Here is a 16,770-nt window from a genome sequence, read left to right as displayed (position 1 = left end):
CTGGGCCTCCGCCGGGCCCGGGGAGTCCCGGGGGCGCTCCTCCCCTGGCGGCAGAGAAGGGAGAAGTTAACTGGGGCCTCCACACCTTCACGCGGCCTCCACAGCTTTACGTGGCCAGGCTGAAGTGGGTGGGGGTGGGAGGGATGCCAAGAGGGTAACCGACTCCCCCACTGCGATTGTTATTGCCACCCTGGGGAGGAGAGTTGGGGGGGATGGGGGGAATGGGGGCCTGGGGACAGCTTCCTGAAACAAAACTTGAAGACATTGTCTCTGGTTTTCTTATCCTCTAGAATTGTTGTTGATTGCCAAGTCGTGTCCTACTCTTCCTCTAGAATCCTCTAGAAACTTGAACCTGAAAAGATGGGGCTGGCAGCATCAGCACCACCCCCAGCTTGTTGGCAATGCGAAATCTCAGGAATCCTGGCATCAGAATCTGTATTTCAGCAGGTGATCTCTGTGCACACCTGGAGAAGCGGAAACATTTCTCCAGAACGCAGAGTGGCTGAAATATTTTTCCAAATATTTCACTAATATTTCAGCTCACAGGGACTGATGTGCGACTCTGGCACTGGGCAGTGCTAGGGGCTGGGGATTCCCTCCTGAGAAGGTCATAGGCCTTGACCTCTAGAAGCTCCTGTTACGGTGACAGAAGCTCCTCCTTGCCTGGCACTTAAGGGCATGGATGCGGAGAGTCTCATCTTCTTTTGCATGTAGAGCAAAAACAGATCGTCCTGGAACTTCCCTGGTGATCCAGTGGCTAAGACTCTGCCCTTCCAATGTAGGGGGTGTGGCTTTGATCCCCGGTGAGGAACTAAGATCCCACATGACTGTGGGGTGTGGCAAAAAAAAAAAAGAAATATATATCTGTCACTCATTGGAAAAGACCCTGATGCTAGGGAAGACTGAGGGCAAGAGAAGGGGACGGCAGAGGATGAGATGGTTGGATGGCATCACTGACTCAATGGACATGAGTTTGAGCAAACTCTGGGAGATGGTGAAGGACAGGGAAGCCTGGCGTGCTACAGTCCATGGGGTCGCAAAGAGATACCACAGGAGGGACTGAACAACAACACTCTTACTCCTCTATTTGCTCTTACGGACTCCTAGCTGATGGCCGTCAGTCCCACTGTGAAGTGTTACTTAAAAACCACAGCCTCTGGCAGCTGGTGCTCTGAAAGCTCTCCGACGATCTGCTGGAGGACCGTGTGACTTCTGGAAGCCAGGCTGCAGCTCAGAGCGTGGCTGTGCAGCAGTGAGAAAGTGGAAAAGGCATTCTCTCCCACTGTTTGGTTTCCATTCATGATTGTGTGCAGGTCAGTCAGCTGGAAATTTAAACAGAACTGTAACTTGTGTAAGGTGTGACCATGGATGGGGGCGAATTTCCAAGAGATGGCCTACTTGCCTTTTATATGACCAGCCAGGCACTCAGCCGAAAGAGGGCAGACCCCACAGTGGTCCAGGAGATGGGTACAGAGTATATTGGGGTCAAATGATACTCTATGGAAGTTGTTTAAACTTAATTGCAATTTCAATAGCTCTAATACTATGAAACCAAGTTTTGTATATTACACTGTCTGAAATATAATAATTCTTTTAAAAATATTTATTTACTTATTTGGCCATGCCAGATCCTAGTTGTGGCACTCAAGATCTTGGTAACTTTAAGCACAGCATGTGAGATCTCTAGATGCAGCAGCAAGGATCGAACCCAGGTCCCTGAATTGGGAGTGTGATGTCTTAGCCACTGGACCAAGGGAAAGTCCCAGAAATATAATAATTCTATGAGGCAAAATCCTGATTCAAGGTAGCCTATTATATGTTGTTATTATTTAGTTGCTAAGTCACGTCCGACTCTCTGCGACCCCCATGGACTGTAGCCTGCCAGGCTCCTCTGTCCATGGGATTTCCCAGGCAAGAATACTGGAGTGGGCTGCCACTTCCTTCTCCAGGGGATCTTCCTGACCCAGGGATAGAACCCTAGTCTCCTTTATTGGCAGGCAGATTCCTTACCACTGAGTCACCTGGGACACTCCAGCCTATTATATAGGTGTTAGCTAATCCTAGCATTAATTGCCAAGTCTGGCTGTATCTCTCTTTTGTGTTTTTTGGCCACACCATACAGCCTGTGGGATCTTAATTTCCTGGCCAGGGATCAAATCCAGGCCCTCAGCAGTGAAAGCACAGAGTCCCAATCACTGGATTGCCACGGAAGTCCTCGGTTATATCGCTTTTAGCCAAGGGTAATCCAAAGACTTTGTAGCTGCAAGGAGAGATAATTTCCTTTACTGACCCCAAATTCTTGACACCATCTAGTAAACATATTGTGCTTCTGTACCTGCTTTATTAATATTTATTCTCTCTCCTCCTCTTCCTTTTCATGTATGTATACATCTGAGTCAGAAAGAACTTGGAAAACCCCATGCTGACCACCTCTGAGCTTCCAACAAGTTGTGTGTTTCTGGCATGGGCTGCAGAGAGGGGAGAAGCACAAGGGGCAGAAGCAAGGAAGATCCCTCTCCTTCTGCCTAATACCCTTCCACCAGGACATCGTGTCTTTGTTCCCAGTGAATCCCCACAACTTCCATTTTCAGATAGAAACACACATGTTTCAGTGTATACACTAACTCCCTGACATTTGGGGTGAGCCTCTGCAACCCGTCACTGCTGAGTGTTCAAGCAGTGTTAGGGCTGGGAGATTCCTTGACCACCAGCATCAACTATCAGAAACTCATACCGAGAAGACAATTATGGAGATGAAAAGAAAAAAGTCCACATAGAAAGGAAATGCAGTTTCACAGTATTAACTGGCCATTTAAGAATAGAACCTAGAGGAGGCTGAAAAAAAATTCAGGCTCCTAACATGTTTTCTCATCCAGTTTTGCATTATGGCCAATTAAGTTTGAAAACTTAAAGAATGAAGTGATGGCTGATGCTACGCGGTGTTACAATGAAGGAAAGATCACCAAATCATGTAATATTGTACTGTTAGGACTTCCCTGGTGGTCCAGTGGTTAAGATTCTGCCTTCCAATGGAGAAGATGCAGGTTCAATCCCCGGATGGGAAAGATTCCACAGGCCGCAAGGGAAAAAACAAAACAAGACAGCCAAACAAACAAAACAAATTGAGCTCATAAAAAATGTAAAATTAAATATCTCTTTTAAAAAACTGTACGATTTAAATGTCTTTATATATTTGGATTAAAGAAATTATATCCAACTTTTTACCCTCTCTGGCTCATTTGACCAGGGCATATTGATAATACACAAGCAAAATAAAGACATTCTGCACTCTATTATTAAAAAATAAGATAGAACTATGTTTCCCTAAGTATAATGCAATTAACAGGTACGGTATTATCAGAAAGAAGCATCCCATGATCAGAAGTTTGTGAAACAGATTCTTTTGCTACAGGACTAATAGATGTAGTGGATTTCCAAAAGGCAGCTGGAGAACGTGTGCTTCCCATATTATTTCAACATAATACCTGTGGTAGGACTGCGGTCCCCTAGAACACACTTTTGGAAACACTGGACTAGACCATAAAGAATTAGAGGTATTCAAACCCATTGCAAGCTTTCCATTTCATGGCCTGGAGTCTCATATAGTGATAAATCACTTACCAGTTTCATTACCTCACTCATTCCTAATACTTCTTTTAAACCAGACCTACCTCATGTAAACTAAAAATATTCTTTACAGAATCATTACAAAAGTATTTCATAGCATAAATAAAAACAATGCACTGCATATTCGAATCTTAGTACCTAGAGATATCACTGGACATTTTGCTGCATTTTCCCCAGCAAAATTTGTATCTTTGCACAACACATACACATTCACACACAACAAAACTGGAATTATACTGTATTTTTGGCCAGCAGTCATCTAACCGGATGCATAAGAGCACGTATTTCTAAATCTTACAGGGCTGCATATACTGCAACACATCCTAGGAGCATTTCAATCTGCTAGGAAGTTACCATGAAGCATCCGCCCTGTGCCAAGAACTTTGGTGGTCAATAAATAAATATAAAACATGATTGCATCCTGCTCTTCAGGAACTTACAGTCTATCTGGGAGTGACAAAACAGATCTATGAAAGAATTACAGAACAATTACAAATGGAGAAATTTTGACTGTAAGGCAAACTCTGAAGAGGGCGACACTAGTGTGGCTGTGATCCCAGAAAGATCAGAGGAGGCAGAAGCTTGGCTTGGGTCTTGCAGGATAGAAAGGATGAAGAACAAGAGAAGCAAAGATCAGGATCAGGACCTGGTCTGCCCCAAGAGTGGTGACGAAGATGGTGAGCTCTGAAATCCCCCACTGCCTTGCGCCACTGCAATGCCCAATCTTGCCCTGGCAGAAGAAGTTGCCAGGCTAGCAGAAGAGACTTTTGCAAATTCAGATTTTGGAATTTACTTTTTCTAGGAAGTAAACATACATTATACATGCCCCAGTGTCCATAACAAACAGATAAAATTAAAGAATAAAGATAGAATGACACAATGAATTTGGTTAGCAGACGTGTTTATTCTCCCGTATTTGAAAGGTAGCAAACACATCCCATCCCATGCTACCATTCTTAAGGTTATTTTCAGCAGCTGTCCAACTGATGCTAGATTTCAGAAAGGAAGAATGACACCGAGGGGGCCAGTTTCCCCTTTCAAAATCCTCTTGTATACTCCTATGCAAGAAATTCTGGTTTATTTTCTCTCCCCTCCTAAATTACAAGTGACTCCTCTGTACCAGTGACTTCTGGGTCACAGCAACACAAGTAACCAAGTGTTTCTGGTCACTCCTTATCACCCCTGAAAGAGGCACTGCAGAGTGTCTCAAAGTCATCAGGGCTGAATGAGCCTCATGCTGCATCCTGTCTCAGCTCCTGTGACCACGATGACACAACTAAAATACTCTTCAGGTCACCCTTACTCGCCAACACCCCCTTCCCACTAACAAGCCCTCTATGTATGATCTTGAATTGGCCATCCTAACCTTGCATTTGAGCCAAGGGTTCTGGGCTCAGTGCAAAGGAGATGATGTACTTTGACCCCATGGTTGTACTGACAGATGTGGTCATTGTGGCATCATGCATCTCCCTTTGGCTGTGTTGTCTCTACACGTCCTGTTCACACCACTTGATTCACTCGAAGCAGCTGAGGGACAGGTGGGCGTTTCCCAATTACTGTCACTGGAGCTGCTTCCACTGAGCATTTTGGAGAAAGGCATGTGTGTGTGTAGGAAGAGTGTTCTCTTACACACAACGCATACTCCACGGCATGCTAAGATATAACCATACCTGTGTGTAAACTTCCATCCTGAGCTGTGTTCATCCATGCTAAGTTGCTTCAGTTGTGTCTGACTCTTTGTGATGCTACGAACTGTAGCCTTTCAGGCACCTCTGTCCATGGGATTCTCTAGGTAAGAATCCTGGAGCGGGTTGCCATGCCCTCCTCCAGGGGTCTCCCCAACCCAGGGGTCGAACCCATGTCTCTTCAGTCTCCTGCATTGATAGGTAGGTTCTTTACCACTAACATCACCTGGGAAAGCCAATAATTATTACAATATTATATATTATAATCAATTAACAGAGTGGGTTGCCAGTCCCTTCTCCCGGGCATCTTCTCGACCCAGGGATTGAACCCAGGTCTCCTGCACTGCAGGTGGACTCTTTACTGTTTGAGCCAGTGTTCAGTGTCATGCAATTTGCTGGAACCAGACATTAGTGCTACCTGCAAAATCACATCTGATACTTCTCTCTTACAAGGGATCTAGAAAAATTTGTACTCTTCAGTCAAGCAGTAACTAGAGGCTGTGTCCCTACCTAGCAGGAGGAAACTCTTGGAGGTCTGGTTTAGTGGCTAACTCATTCTGGGACCCAGGCAAGTCCTCTGTCCCATGAGGTGTCCATTGTTTTTTTGCTGAGAAAATTATGAATTGAGGGCCTTTTAGGTTTAGTTAGTGAAAGTCATTTCTCCAACAAGAAAGCAAGAATAATTGGAAAATCACTCACTTCAAATTCAAATTCCCACAAATTGGCTCTTCCAAGCCTCTGAGAGAACACAAATGGTGACTTCTCTAGTGGTCCAGTGGTTAAGACCCCACCTTCCAATGCAGGGGATGTGGGTTCAATCCCTGGTCAGGGAACTAAGATCCCACTGGCCTTCTGCTTGACAACTACTGAGCCCGCGGGCTCTAGAGTTAGTGTTCTACAACTAGAGAAATGTCCACGTGCTGTAACAAAGACCAGGCACAGCCAAAAAAGAGAAAGACAGAACACAAATATTTCTTTTTTGAGGTCCCCTAGAAAAAGCAGCGGAGAAGGCAATGGCACCCCACTCCAGTACTGGGAAATCCCATGGATGGAGGAGCCTGGTAGGCTGCAGTCCATGGGGTCGCTAAGAGTCGGACACGACTGAGTGACTTCACTTTCACTTTTCACTTTCATGCATTGGAGAAGGAAATGGCAACCCACTCCAGTGTTCTTGCCTGGAGAATCCCAGGGACCGCGGAGCCTGGTGGGCTGCCGTCTATGGGGTCGCACAGAGTCGGACACAACTGAAGCGACTTAGCAGCAGCAGCAGCAGCAGAAAAAGCAGACCCTTGTTGACTCTTTCTCTGAAGAAGTAGGCAGGAAGTTCTGCACTTACAAAGTGCAAGAGTCACTGTCTTAAGGAGAAGGGACTCAGAGCTGGACTCAAGGATAATCCACGGGCTGGCCTGGTCCCAGGCTCCTGGAAGTGGAGGGGTTATCATCCTGAAGAGAACAGGAGAAGAGACTGCCCCATGACACCTCCATCAGTAAGACCTACACGGTTAATTTTTCAAAGTTTTTTTTGAGGGCTAATTTTCCTAACTGCAAAATTCACTTGTTTCAGAAGTGCAATTCACAATTCTTAGTAAATCTGCAGAATCGTGAATCTATCACCCCATCCAGTCTTAGAACACTTCCATGATCTCAAAATGGGTCCTCATGAGTGCTCTGAAGTCCCTCCCCAGCCCCCTGCCCCCATCCCAGGCAACCACAAATCTTCTATCACTACAGATTTGCCTACTCTGGTTTTTTCATAGAAATTTGTCGACTTTTGCATCTGACTTTTTACTCAGCATAATGTATTTGAGGTTCCTCCATGGCACTCACGGCATGCGTCAGGAGTTCATTCTTTTTATAACTGGATAGTAGGGCAAATGGCTAGTCTAAATTTTGCTTATCCAGTTAACAGTTGATGGACAAGGGTACAGTTTCTCGTTCTTTGGCTACTGTGAATAACGCTGCTATGAACACTCATATATACACTAAGTCCCCTACACATGAACCCGCAAGTTGTAAACTTTCAAAGATGTGAACGTGCATTCCATCAGTGCCAGGAGTGAGAGACATTGCAGCTTGCCCTCTGTCTCCTATTGCTGATGATCTTTCAGCTCTACCATCTCCCATCTCCACTCCCTCCTCCAGGCAGTACCTCTTCTTGCCTGTTCACTTGATGCCAGACCCTGTATGCCAGCTGTCATACTGTACTACTGTGCTTTTCAGGGTACTGCACTGGAAAGTTAAAATGTTTTATTTTTTGTTTGTTTTTATGTATTGTGTGAAAAGTATTATAAGCCTATTACAGTACAGTACAACATAGCAGATTGTGTTAGTTGGGTACCTGGGCTTACTTTGTTGGACTTAGGCAGAAATCAGACTTAAGAATGCACTCTCAGAACAGAACTTGTTTGTATGTTGGGGACTTACTTTAAGTCTTTGTACAGATATGTTTTTGTTTCTCTTAGATGGACTAAAGTTTTAGCCAATTTATTGAAATGTACAGTGAGGCATTGGAGAAGGCAATGGCACTCCACTCCAGTACTCTTGCCTGGAAAGTCCCATGGATGGAGGAGCCTGGTAAGCTGCAGTCCACGGGGTTGCTAGGAGTCGGACACGACTGAGCGACTTCACTTTCACTTTTCACTTTCATGCATTGGAGAAGGAAATGGCAACCCACTCCACTGTTCTTGCCTGGAGAATCGCACAGAGTCAGACACAACTGAAGCGACTTAGCTGCTGCTAGCTAGCTGTGAGGCATAAGGCAGACACACACTCTTTCCTAGGGGAGTTTGTCCATCCAAGTGTTGGGGTTTACGGTATCCACGTTGTAGATGGGTCAATGTCTCCAAATTGACCCACATAAGACACAATTGATGGCTGCTCTGGGAACAGAGCCCCCACCCTTTTCTTTTTCTGGATTGCCCAGGGAAGAGGGCTTGATGAGCGATTTCCCCATTTGCTGATCACTGACGCATATATCCTTTCAGGGCCTGGTCACCCAATGAAACAGCTTTTATAAAATCAGGAGCTTGGAAGAAAGCTTTTGTTTATGGCCACTTGCAAGTGTAATTCATCTCCCCAAAATGCAGTTTCAGTTTTGTTTACCTCATCTGCTCATTAAATACTTGCTCAGTGAATTTACGTGTGACTGTTTCATTTAAGACATGGTTTCGCGGGAAGGGAAGAAAAGGCTGCCATATGTGTAAGGCCACCCCGGGCCCTGGGTGACCCCAAAGCAATCCTGATGTCACATATCCTGATGGATGATGCCCACCTGCACTTGTCAAACTTCTGTTTGTATTCCTGGCCTTTGGGTCTGAAAATATTCCCATTATTCATGCATGATGAAGGCTCAGTCACACTTGTGTCTGGCAATGGGCCCTGGGAAAGATGGACTCCACAGATAATTAAAGCTGACCCTGAGTAAGGGAGAAGAAGAGGGCACGGGGAAGCAAAGGGCAAGTGACAAGTTTTGTTGTTTTTTTTTTTTAATTTTTTTTAGACTGCATGGTCCTGCCATTGCACTGCTTGTAGGATCTTAGTTCCCCAACCAGGGAATTGAACCAAGGCCCTTGGCAGTGAAAACATGAAGTCCTAACCACTGGACCCCCAGGGAATTCCCCAAGTGACAGTTAAACATACAGCGTATATGCTCTCTGCCAGGAGATTACACAGCTTTTTTCAAAACTTGCCTTAATGTTGGCAAAATATGACTGTTCTTCTTTTGTGGGACAGCTGAGGGTCTCACAGTTAGTCTCTCAAGGTCACAGAGTAGTGAGGGGCTGAATGCAGTCCAAGCATCCATCTGACCCCAAAGCATCCAGAGGAATGTACAGCATCCTTATTCTTCCCTTTGGAAGTGATTGGTGCTGACCACCCTGGTCACATCTGCCGATCACTAAAGAGGGGCTTTAAGTTTTCAAAAGGACAGACTCTCTTTTTACATTTGGAGCATCCTGAGTGTGTATGGAACTCTGGGTTGGGGTTCACCAACATGAAATGAAGACTTTTGTGAGCTGAATGGCTATGTCCTCCTTCAATTTATACATTAAGACTGTAACCTCCAATGGCTGCATTTGCAGTTGAAGCCTCTAAGGTCATAGGGTGGGGCCCTGATCTGATAGGGTTGGTGGCCTTATGGGAAGAGAGACAGCAGGGAGCTCTTCCTGTGGACATAGAGAGGAGCTGCATGAGGACACAGCAAAGAAGTGGCTGTCTATAAGCCAGGAAGAGCACCTCCACCAGAAGCCAACTTTGCATACAACTTGATCTTGGTGATTGCAGCCATGAAATTAAAAGACGCTTACTCCTTGGAAGGAAAGTTATCACCAACCTAGACAGCATAAAAGCAGAGACATTATTTTGTCAACAAAGGTCCATCTAGTCAAGGCTATGGTTTTTTCAGTGGTCATGTATGGATGTGAGAGTTGGACTATAAAGAAAGCTGAGTGCCGAAGAATTGATGCTTTTGAACTGTGGTGTTGGAGAAGACTCTTGAGAGTCCCTTGGACTGCAAGGAGATCCAACCAGTCCATCCTAAAGGAGATCAGTCCTGGGTGTTCATTGGAAGGACTGATGTTGAAGATGAAACTGCAATACTTTGGCCACCTGGTGCGAAGAGGTGACTCATTAGAAAAGACCCTGTTGCTGGGAAATACTGAGGGCAGGAGGAGAAGGGGACGATGGAGGATGAGATGGTTGGATGGTATGACCGACTCAATGGACATGGGTTTGGGTAGACTCCAGGAGTTGGTGATAGACAGGGAGGCCTGGTGTGCTGTGGTCCATGGGGTTGCAAAGAGTCAGACACGACTGAGCGACTGAACTAAAACTGAAACTGATCTTGGACTTCCAGCCTGCAGAACAGTGAGAAAATAGTCTATTAAGTCATCCAGGCGGTGGTACTTTGTCATGGCAGCCTGAGCAGACTGGCCTGAGGGTGTTACAGCGGGGAGTGCCTGTGTTTGTGAAGGTGTGAGGCACAGACCGAGAGCTGTCACTGTGCAGGAAGTGGTGACAAGCTGTGGATGAGTATTTATTGTGATAACCTCTTAGAAGAAATGCCGCCATATCGTAACCAAGAGAAGACTGAAGAGGCATGTGATATGGCATGCTAGACAGCATCCTAGAACAGAAAAAGATGGTGGGTAAGAACCAAAGACGGAGAAGGCAATGGCACCCCACTCCAGTACTCTTGCCTGGAAAATCCCATAGATGGAGGAGCCTGGAAGGCTGCAGTCCATGGGGTCGCTGAGGGTCGGACACGACTGAGCGGCTTCACTTTCACTTTTCACTTTCATGCGTTGGAGAAGGAAATGGCAACCCACTCCAGTGTTCTTGCCTGGAGAATCCCTGGGACGGGGAAGCCTGGTGGGCTGCCGTCTATGGGGTCACACAGAGTCGGACACGACTGAAGTGATTTAGCAATTAGCAAAGAACCAAAGAAATATGAATAAATATGAATTTTTGTTAATAATAATGCATCAATGTTGGCTCATTAATTGTGATAAATGTACCATACTAATAGAAGATGTTAACAATAGAAGAAATTGGATGTGAAGTATTTAAGAACTCTGTACTATCTCTGCAACTTTTCTGTAAATCTAAACTATTCTAAAATAGGGCATCTCTGGTGGCTCAGTGGTAAAAAATCCATCTGCAATGCAGGAGACATGTGTCTGATCCCTGGGTTGGGAAGGTCTCCTGGAGAAGGAAATGGCAACCCACTCCAGTGTTCTTGCCTGAAAAATCCCTGGAGAGAGGAGCCGGGCAGGCTATAGTCCATAGGGTCGCAAAAGAGTCAGACATGACTTAGCAACTAAACAACAACAACTCTAAAATACAAGATTTATTTAAAAAAATAAAAGAAAAAAATAACTGCCATGAATGACTACATTAGAAATACCAGGTACTTCCCTGAATTGCTTAAGCATTTGCTGTAATTTGGAGAAGGCAATAGTACCCCACTCCAGTACTTTTGCCTGGAAAATCCCATGGGCGGAGGAGCCTGGTAGGCTGAAGTCCATGGGGTCGCTAAGGGTTGGACACGACTGAGCGACTTCACTTTCACGCATTGGAGAAGGAAATGGCAGCCCACTCCAGTGTTCTTGCCTGGAGAATCCCAGGGATGGGGGAGCCTGGTGGGCTGCTGTCTAAGGGGTTGCAGAGTCGGACACGACTGAAGCGACTTAGTTGCTGTAATTCCTGGAGATTAACATGCAGAGATAGATGACAACATGGCAGTTGCAAAGTGGTTTTTAAAAAACAAAATTATTTCCCTGGTGTGGATACAGAACTGGGAGGTGAAGGAAGGCTGCTTTTTAAAAGGGGGTGGAGCCGCTTGGCAGAAGGAACTTCACTGGAAGTTCTACCTGGCTGCAGCGCTAGTCTGAATCAGCCCCAAATCTGGCCTGCTCCCCAGCCATCATCACCACCTCCGAGAACAGACACTAGTACTGGCCTTTCCGCCCCACTCCTCACATTCTTAGAGGTCCCCAAGTAACTCCCAATATCCAAACCACACTGCCTCTTGCAGTGGGTTTAAAACAATTCTGGAATGTTCACAGCTCAAAGCAAACATGACTTCTGAGAAGGTGAGTGGATATGGGTAAGCTTGAGATAATGCCCTTAGCGTCTTGGGGGAGGGAAGAGGCCACCTTGGGAGGGGAGCAAGGGCCTGTTTGGATCTGTGGTCTGAAGACACCTGGGCTGGAAGGGATCAGTTTTAATCCCCGCACCTGCCAGTCGTGGCCTGTTAGCCTCCAGGGTTCCACCGCCTGCCCAGGCACATCATACCTCTGTTCACAGCAGGCACTCACCCCAGAAAGATCGGGGGATATTCCTGCACTGCTGGGACCTGCACACAAACACCAACTTATGTACACACTCCTCTTCTCTCAAGTCTGTGTGGTGGGAGTCAGGCTGTTGTGCCTCACAGGGAGACGGGGGTTATAGGAAGGCAAACTGTGTGCAGCACAGCCCCCCAGGAAAGAAGGGGTACATGGAGTCACCCCCTCCGAAGGGGAGCAGGGAAACAGGGTGATATTTTAACTAGTGGCCTAGGTGGTTACACAACTCATCTTGATGCACAAAGCACTGTCTTCTAGAACATCTGGTTCTCAGCAGAGTCATAAAACATCCATCTCTAAGGCAGGACTGAGGGTGCTTGTTCAAGGACCCAAGTGTGGTCAGCTTAAGGTATCAAAAGTCCTCCCTGGCTTCGCTCCACCCTCTGCCTGGGCTGAGGGTGATGGGCTGAGCGCATCCCAGGCAGAGAGGCTTTGATACGGAAACATCCAGGCCAGCTCCAGGCAAAGCTGGAAATTTGCACGCTCCTCTTTGGGGTCTTTCTAGACCTCTTTCTGTACCCCCATCATGGGGGGTTATTGTCTGGAGTCCATTGCTTTCCTGCTGCTGAAGATTCATAGAATCTAAGTACTCATTTAACTTTTCTTCCTTTTCCTGCCCAGATGCCAAATCCCACCCCTGAAACACACACACACACACACACATGTACGCACATATACATAAATACAAGCATGCACAAACACACAAGAACACACACATACATACAAGCACACATATAAACACACATGCACGCACACACACAGGGGGCTTCCCAGATGGTGCAGTTGTAAAGAATCCACACGCCAGTTCAGGAGGCACAAGTGACTCGGGTTCGATCCCTGGGTCAGAAAGATCCCCTGGAGGAGGAAATGACAACCCACACCAGTGTTTTTGCCTGGAGAATCCCATGACAGAGGAGCCTGGCGGGCTAGAGTCCATGAGGTCACAAAACAGTCAGACAGGACTGAGCATGCCTGCACTACTTCCTCTATGAAGACACATGCACACACACACACACACACACACACACACACACACAGAGGTCAAATTTCTGACTTGCCCTGGGTCTTGTTCCCTCAGTCTCTATCAGCTCTCTGATAGTAAAGAGATTTCATTAGATAAACCAGTCCCTGCTAATAAGTAAGCTACTTACTAGACTCATAGACTCTTTCTGCTGAAACAGCCATGGAAGCTCTACTTTAATCCCCTTTCTTTTCAGAAAAGAGAAGCCCAGCTTCCAGGAGGTGAGAATTAGTTAGTAGGGAAGCAGGACATGAAATGCCAGCATCCTGTGCCCACAGGGCATTCTTCCTCCACACTCCCCTTCAGTGACACGGTGTCTTAACCAGTGAGAATGGATCACTTGCCAAAAAGGCTTTTAAGAGTTATATCTCTCCTGGGCTCTCCCACACAGCTCCTCCGAACCCTTTCTCACCTCTGCGAGCCTTCATCTCCATCCATCATTTCTGGCAGATGGTGCCACTTCGTACATTACAGAGAAGACCCAAGTCATCAGCTCACGTCCTCGGCTTCCCTCCCCAGCAGCCGACATTTCTGAGGTCTTTGATCTCATCTCTTCCTTACCAGGCTAACCATCCCTTCTCTGGCCTGGTCTGTCCTCCCAAGCCCCTCTGCCTCCGGTCTCTGCTGCCTCAATCACACTCTCCTGCGGCAACTCCAGACCTGCCCCGGCACTAGACTCCTTCCTCCAATTTACAGAAACATCAGCTCTCCCTAGGGCTTCCCAGGTAACTCAGTGATAACAAATCTGCTTGCCAATCAGAAGATGCAGGTTCGATCCCTGGCCTGGGAAGATGCCCTGCAGAAAGGAATGGCTACCCACTCCAGTATTCTTGCCTCGAGAATTTCATGGACAATGGAGCCTGACAGGTTATTGTCAGTCCATGGCATTGCAAAGAGTCGGACACAAGTGAATGACTAACACTTTGACCAGATCTCCCCAAATCTCTCCCCTTCCCCTTAAAGAGAACCTAACTCCCCTCACCTCTCCTACTGACCAATACCTTTACTGGCCTCTGCTTTTCTTCTCCTTTGCCAAACATTCACCCTTGCAATCTGGTCTGTGGACCAGGAAAATTGTTTCTATAAAACTATGTCGTGGGGTCCAGAGGTTAGGACCCTGTTCTCACTGTCAAGGGCGAGGGTTTTAGTTCCATAAACTGAACAGTGAGGTCAAAACACAAAACAAAACCTGCTTCCTTTGGCCCTGTCTGATACTGCAGCACAATTTCTCATTCTTGGTTTTCTTCCTGGGATTTCCATGATGCCCTTTGATCTGGGTTCTGCTTCTTGCATCTCCCCAATGTCTGTGGCCAGCAGGCTTCTGGGCCAGCCCGTTCATCCCCACAGTGCCATCTCCAACCTGATTTGTCACTTGGCCTTCACCACCTCTTTCTCCCGGGTTCTTGCCTCCTACACGCAAACACCTGCACTCAAAGGCACTGCCAAGGCCTCACTCTCATCTTGTCTAAATGTGACGCGTCCCCTGTCTCCCCAGCTGTGACTGCCAATGACATCTTAATCTTCATTTATTTTTATTTAACTTTTTTAGGGGGAGCCATGTCACTCAACTTGCAGGATCGTAGTTCCCTGACCAGGGATCGAACCTGTGCCTCTGAAGTGGAAGTGCAGGGTCCTAACCACTGGACTGCCGGGGAATTTAAAGCATCTTCATCTTTAGAGTCCTCTTGGATGACTCCCTTTCTGCCCTCCAACTTCAACTCTGTGATATACTTGACTGTTTTTGATTCTACTCTAATTCCTTTATAAATATTTATTGTGATTGGTGAAATCACCTTCATGGTTCATTCTGAACATCAGAGCCATGTATCCCAGACTCAGACAGTGTCTCCCTTCTCTTCTTCCACACCTCCCGCTTCCTACTAGTTTCAGTCTATTCTCCCAGGCCCAGAATTCGAGAGGCCCTCCAAGTTTGCCTGTGGCCAGCCTTGACCTTGGACCTTCTTCCCCTGACTTCTTTAAATAATGTAAGCTCTGTCCCCACCAGACTCCCACAGGTCTCTGCCAAATGCTACCCTCTCCTAACTCTGCATCTTGGTCTGCAGGGCTACCCTGCCTGGAAGCCCATGTTCTTACCTTTCCCCTAAGACACCAGGGTTTCATTAGTGGCTCATATGGTAAAGAATCTGCCTGCAATGCAGGAGACCTGGGTTTGATCCCTGGGTTGGGAAGATCCCCTGTAGGAGGGAATGGCAACCCACTCTAGTATTATTAGGCTTCCCTGGTGGCTTAGACAGTAAAGAATCTGTCTGTAATGCAGGAGACCTGGGTTCAGACCCTGGGTTGGGAAGATTCCCTGGAGGAGGGGCATAGCAACCCACTCCAGTATTCTTGCCTGGAGAATCCCCATGGACAGAGGAGCCTAGGGCTACAGTCCATGGGGGTCGCAAAGAGTTGGACCTAACTGAGAAACCAAGCATAGCACACGATGACACCAGAGCGCAGAGGCGTGGCCTCTACCGTGATGCTGCGATCATGCTCCCAGAAGACCAGTTTGAAAGGAAACACAATCATCACCTGGAGTTCAGTGATGAGAAGGGTTCTGAGACCACATCAGGCTCAGCAGGAAATAGTGTCCTGTTAGATTATGTCATTTTGACAAAGCAAGGGTAAGCGTGACAAGAATGGCTATCCGTGTCCCAGCCGAAAGTGAGCTCCAGGGATTTCCCTGGCAGTCCAGTCGTTAAGGCTCTCTGCTTCCAATGTAGAGGGCCCAGGCTCCATCCCCAGTGGAGGAACTAAGATCCCACATGCAGTGGGCCCGACCAAAAAAAAAAATTACCTTCCAACATGCAATATTTCTCTGTGACATTTCTCACTTGTTTGGGTCAAGAATTATAACTGGCTCCTCTTAGCATCCCCAGTAATATCTGGTTCCTTCTCTTGCACATATTAGGTAACACACTGGATCAATACCGGAGTGATTTTTGTCCTTGAGGTTTTAGGCCTAGAGCGATGCAACCTAGGAGACATTTTGGGCATGGGAATCCTTTGGCAGTACACTTCTCAAGACAAGAGGTTTCTAAGGTTGACCCTCAGGGCTGCACGTCCCCGAATAACAGTCTTATTCCTTTAATAAAAACAAAGGAAGTGGCTTCCCTGGTGGCTCAGTGATAAAAAATCAGCTTGCCAATGCGGGAGACACGGGTTCGATCCCTGATCTGGGAAGATCACACACGCCATGGAGGAACAAGGCCCGTGTGCCACAACTATTAAGCCTGGGCTCCAGAGCCCAAGAGACATAACCACTGAAGCCACATGCCCTAAAGCCCAGGCTCCACAACCAGAAAAGTCACCGCAAAGAGAAGCCCGCGTATCGCAACTAGGAAAAAACCTTAGAATCAACAAAGACTCAGCACAGCCAAAAAGTAAAATAAATGAAACCATATTTTAAAAACCAAAAAACAGAGGGACTTCCCTTGTGGTCTAGAGGTTAAGAATCCACCTTCCAATGCACGAGACATGGGTTCGATCCCTGGTTGGAAAACTAGGATCCCACATGCCTCAGGGCAACACACCACAGCAAGAAGCCCCGGTCTGCAAGAAACACCTAACACAGTCATAAATGAATAAA

The 16,770-nt window shown here is 46.8% G+C and overlaps 1 protein-coding gene across 1 annotated transcript in view; it reads right to left on the bottom strand.

The window, feature by feature from the left end:
* The window catches only part of SLC35F3 (solute carrier family 35, member F3), a 448,640-nt gene that overhangs the window by 133,598 nt on the left and 298,272 nt on the right, over positions 1 to 16,770 (bottom strand). The window contains exon 2 of the mRNA XM_010860130.1: positions 1 to 44. Coding sequence (XP_010858432.1) covers positions 1 to 44 — 44 coding nt within the window. The remainder of the gene's footprint in view (positions 45 to 16,770) is intronic.

This window comes from Bison bison, unplaced genomic scaffold (genome assembly GCF_000754665.1).
Source record: "Bison bison bison isolate TAMUID 2011002044 unplaced genomic scaffold, Bison_UMD1.0 scf7180017864462, whole genome shotgun sequence".
NCBI classification, from domain to species: Eukaryota; Metazoa; Chordata; class Mammalia; order Artiodactyla; family Bovidae; genus Bison; species Bison bison.
This window is presented reverse-complemented; position numbering and strand designations above follow the sequence as displayed.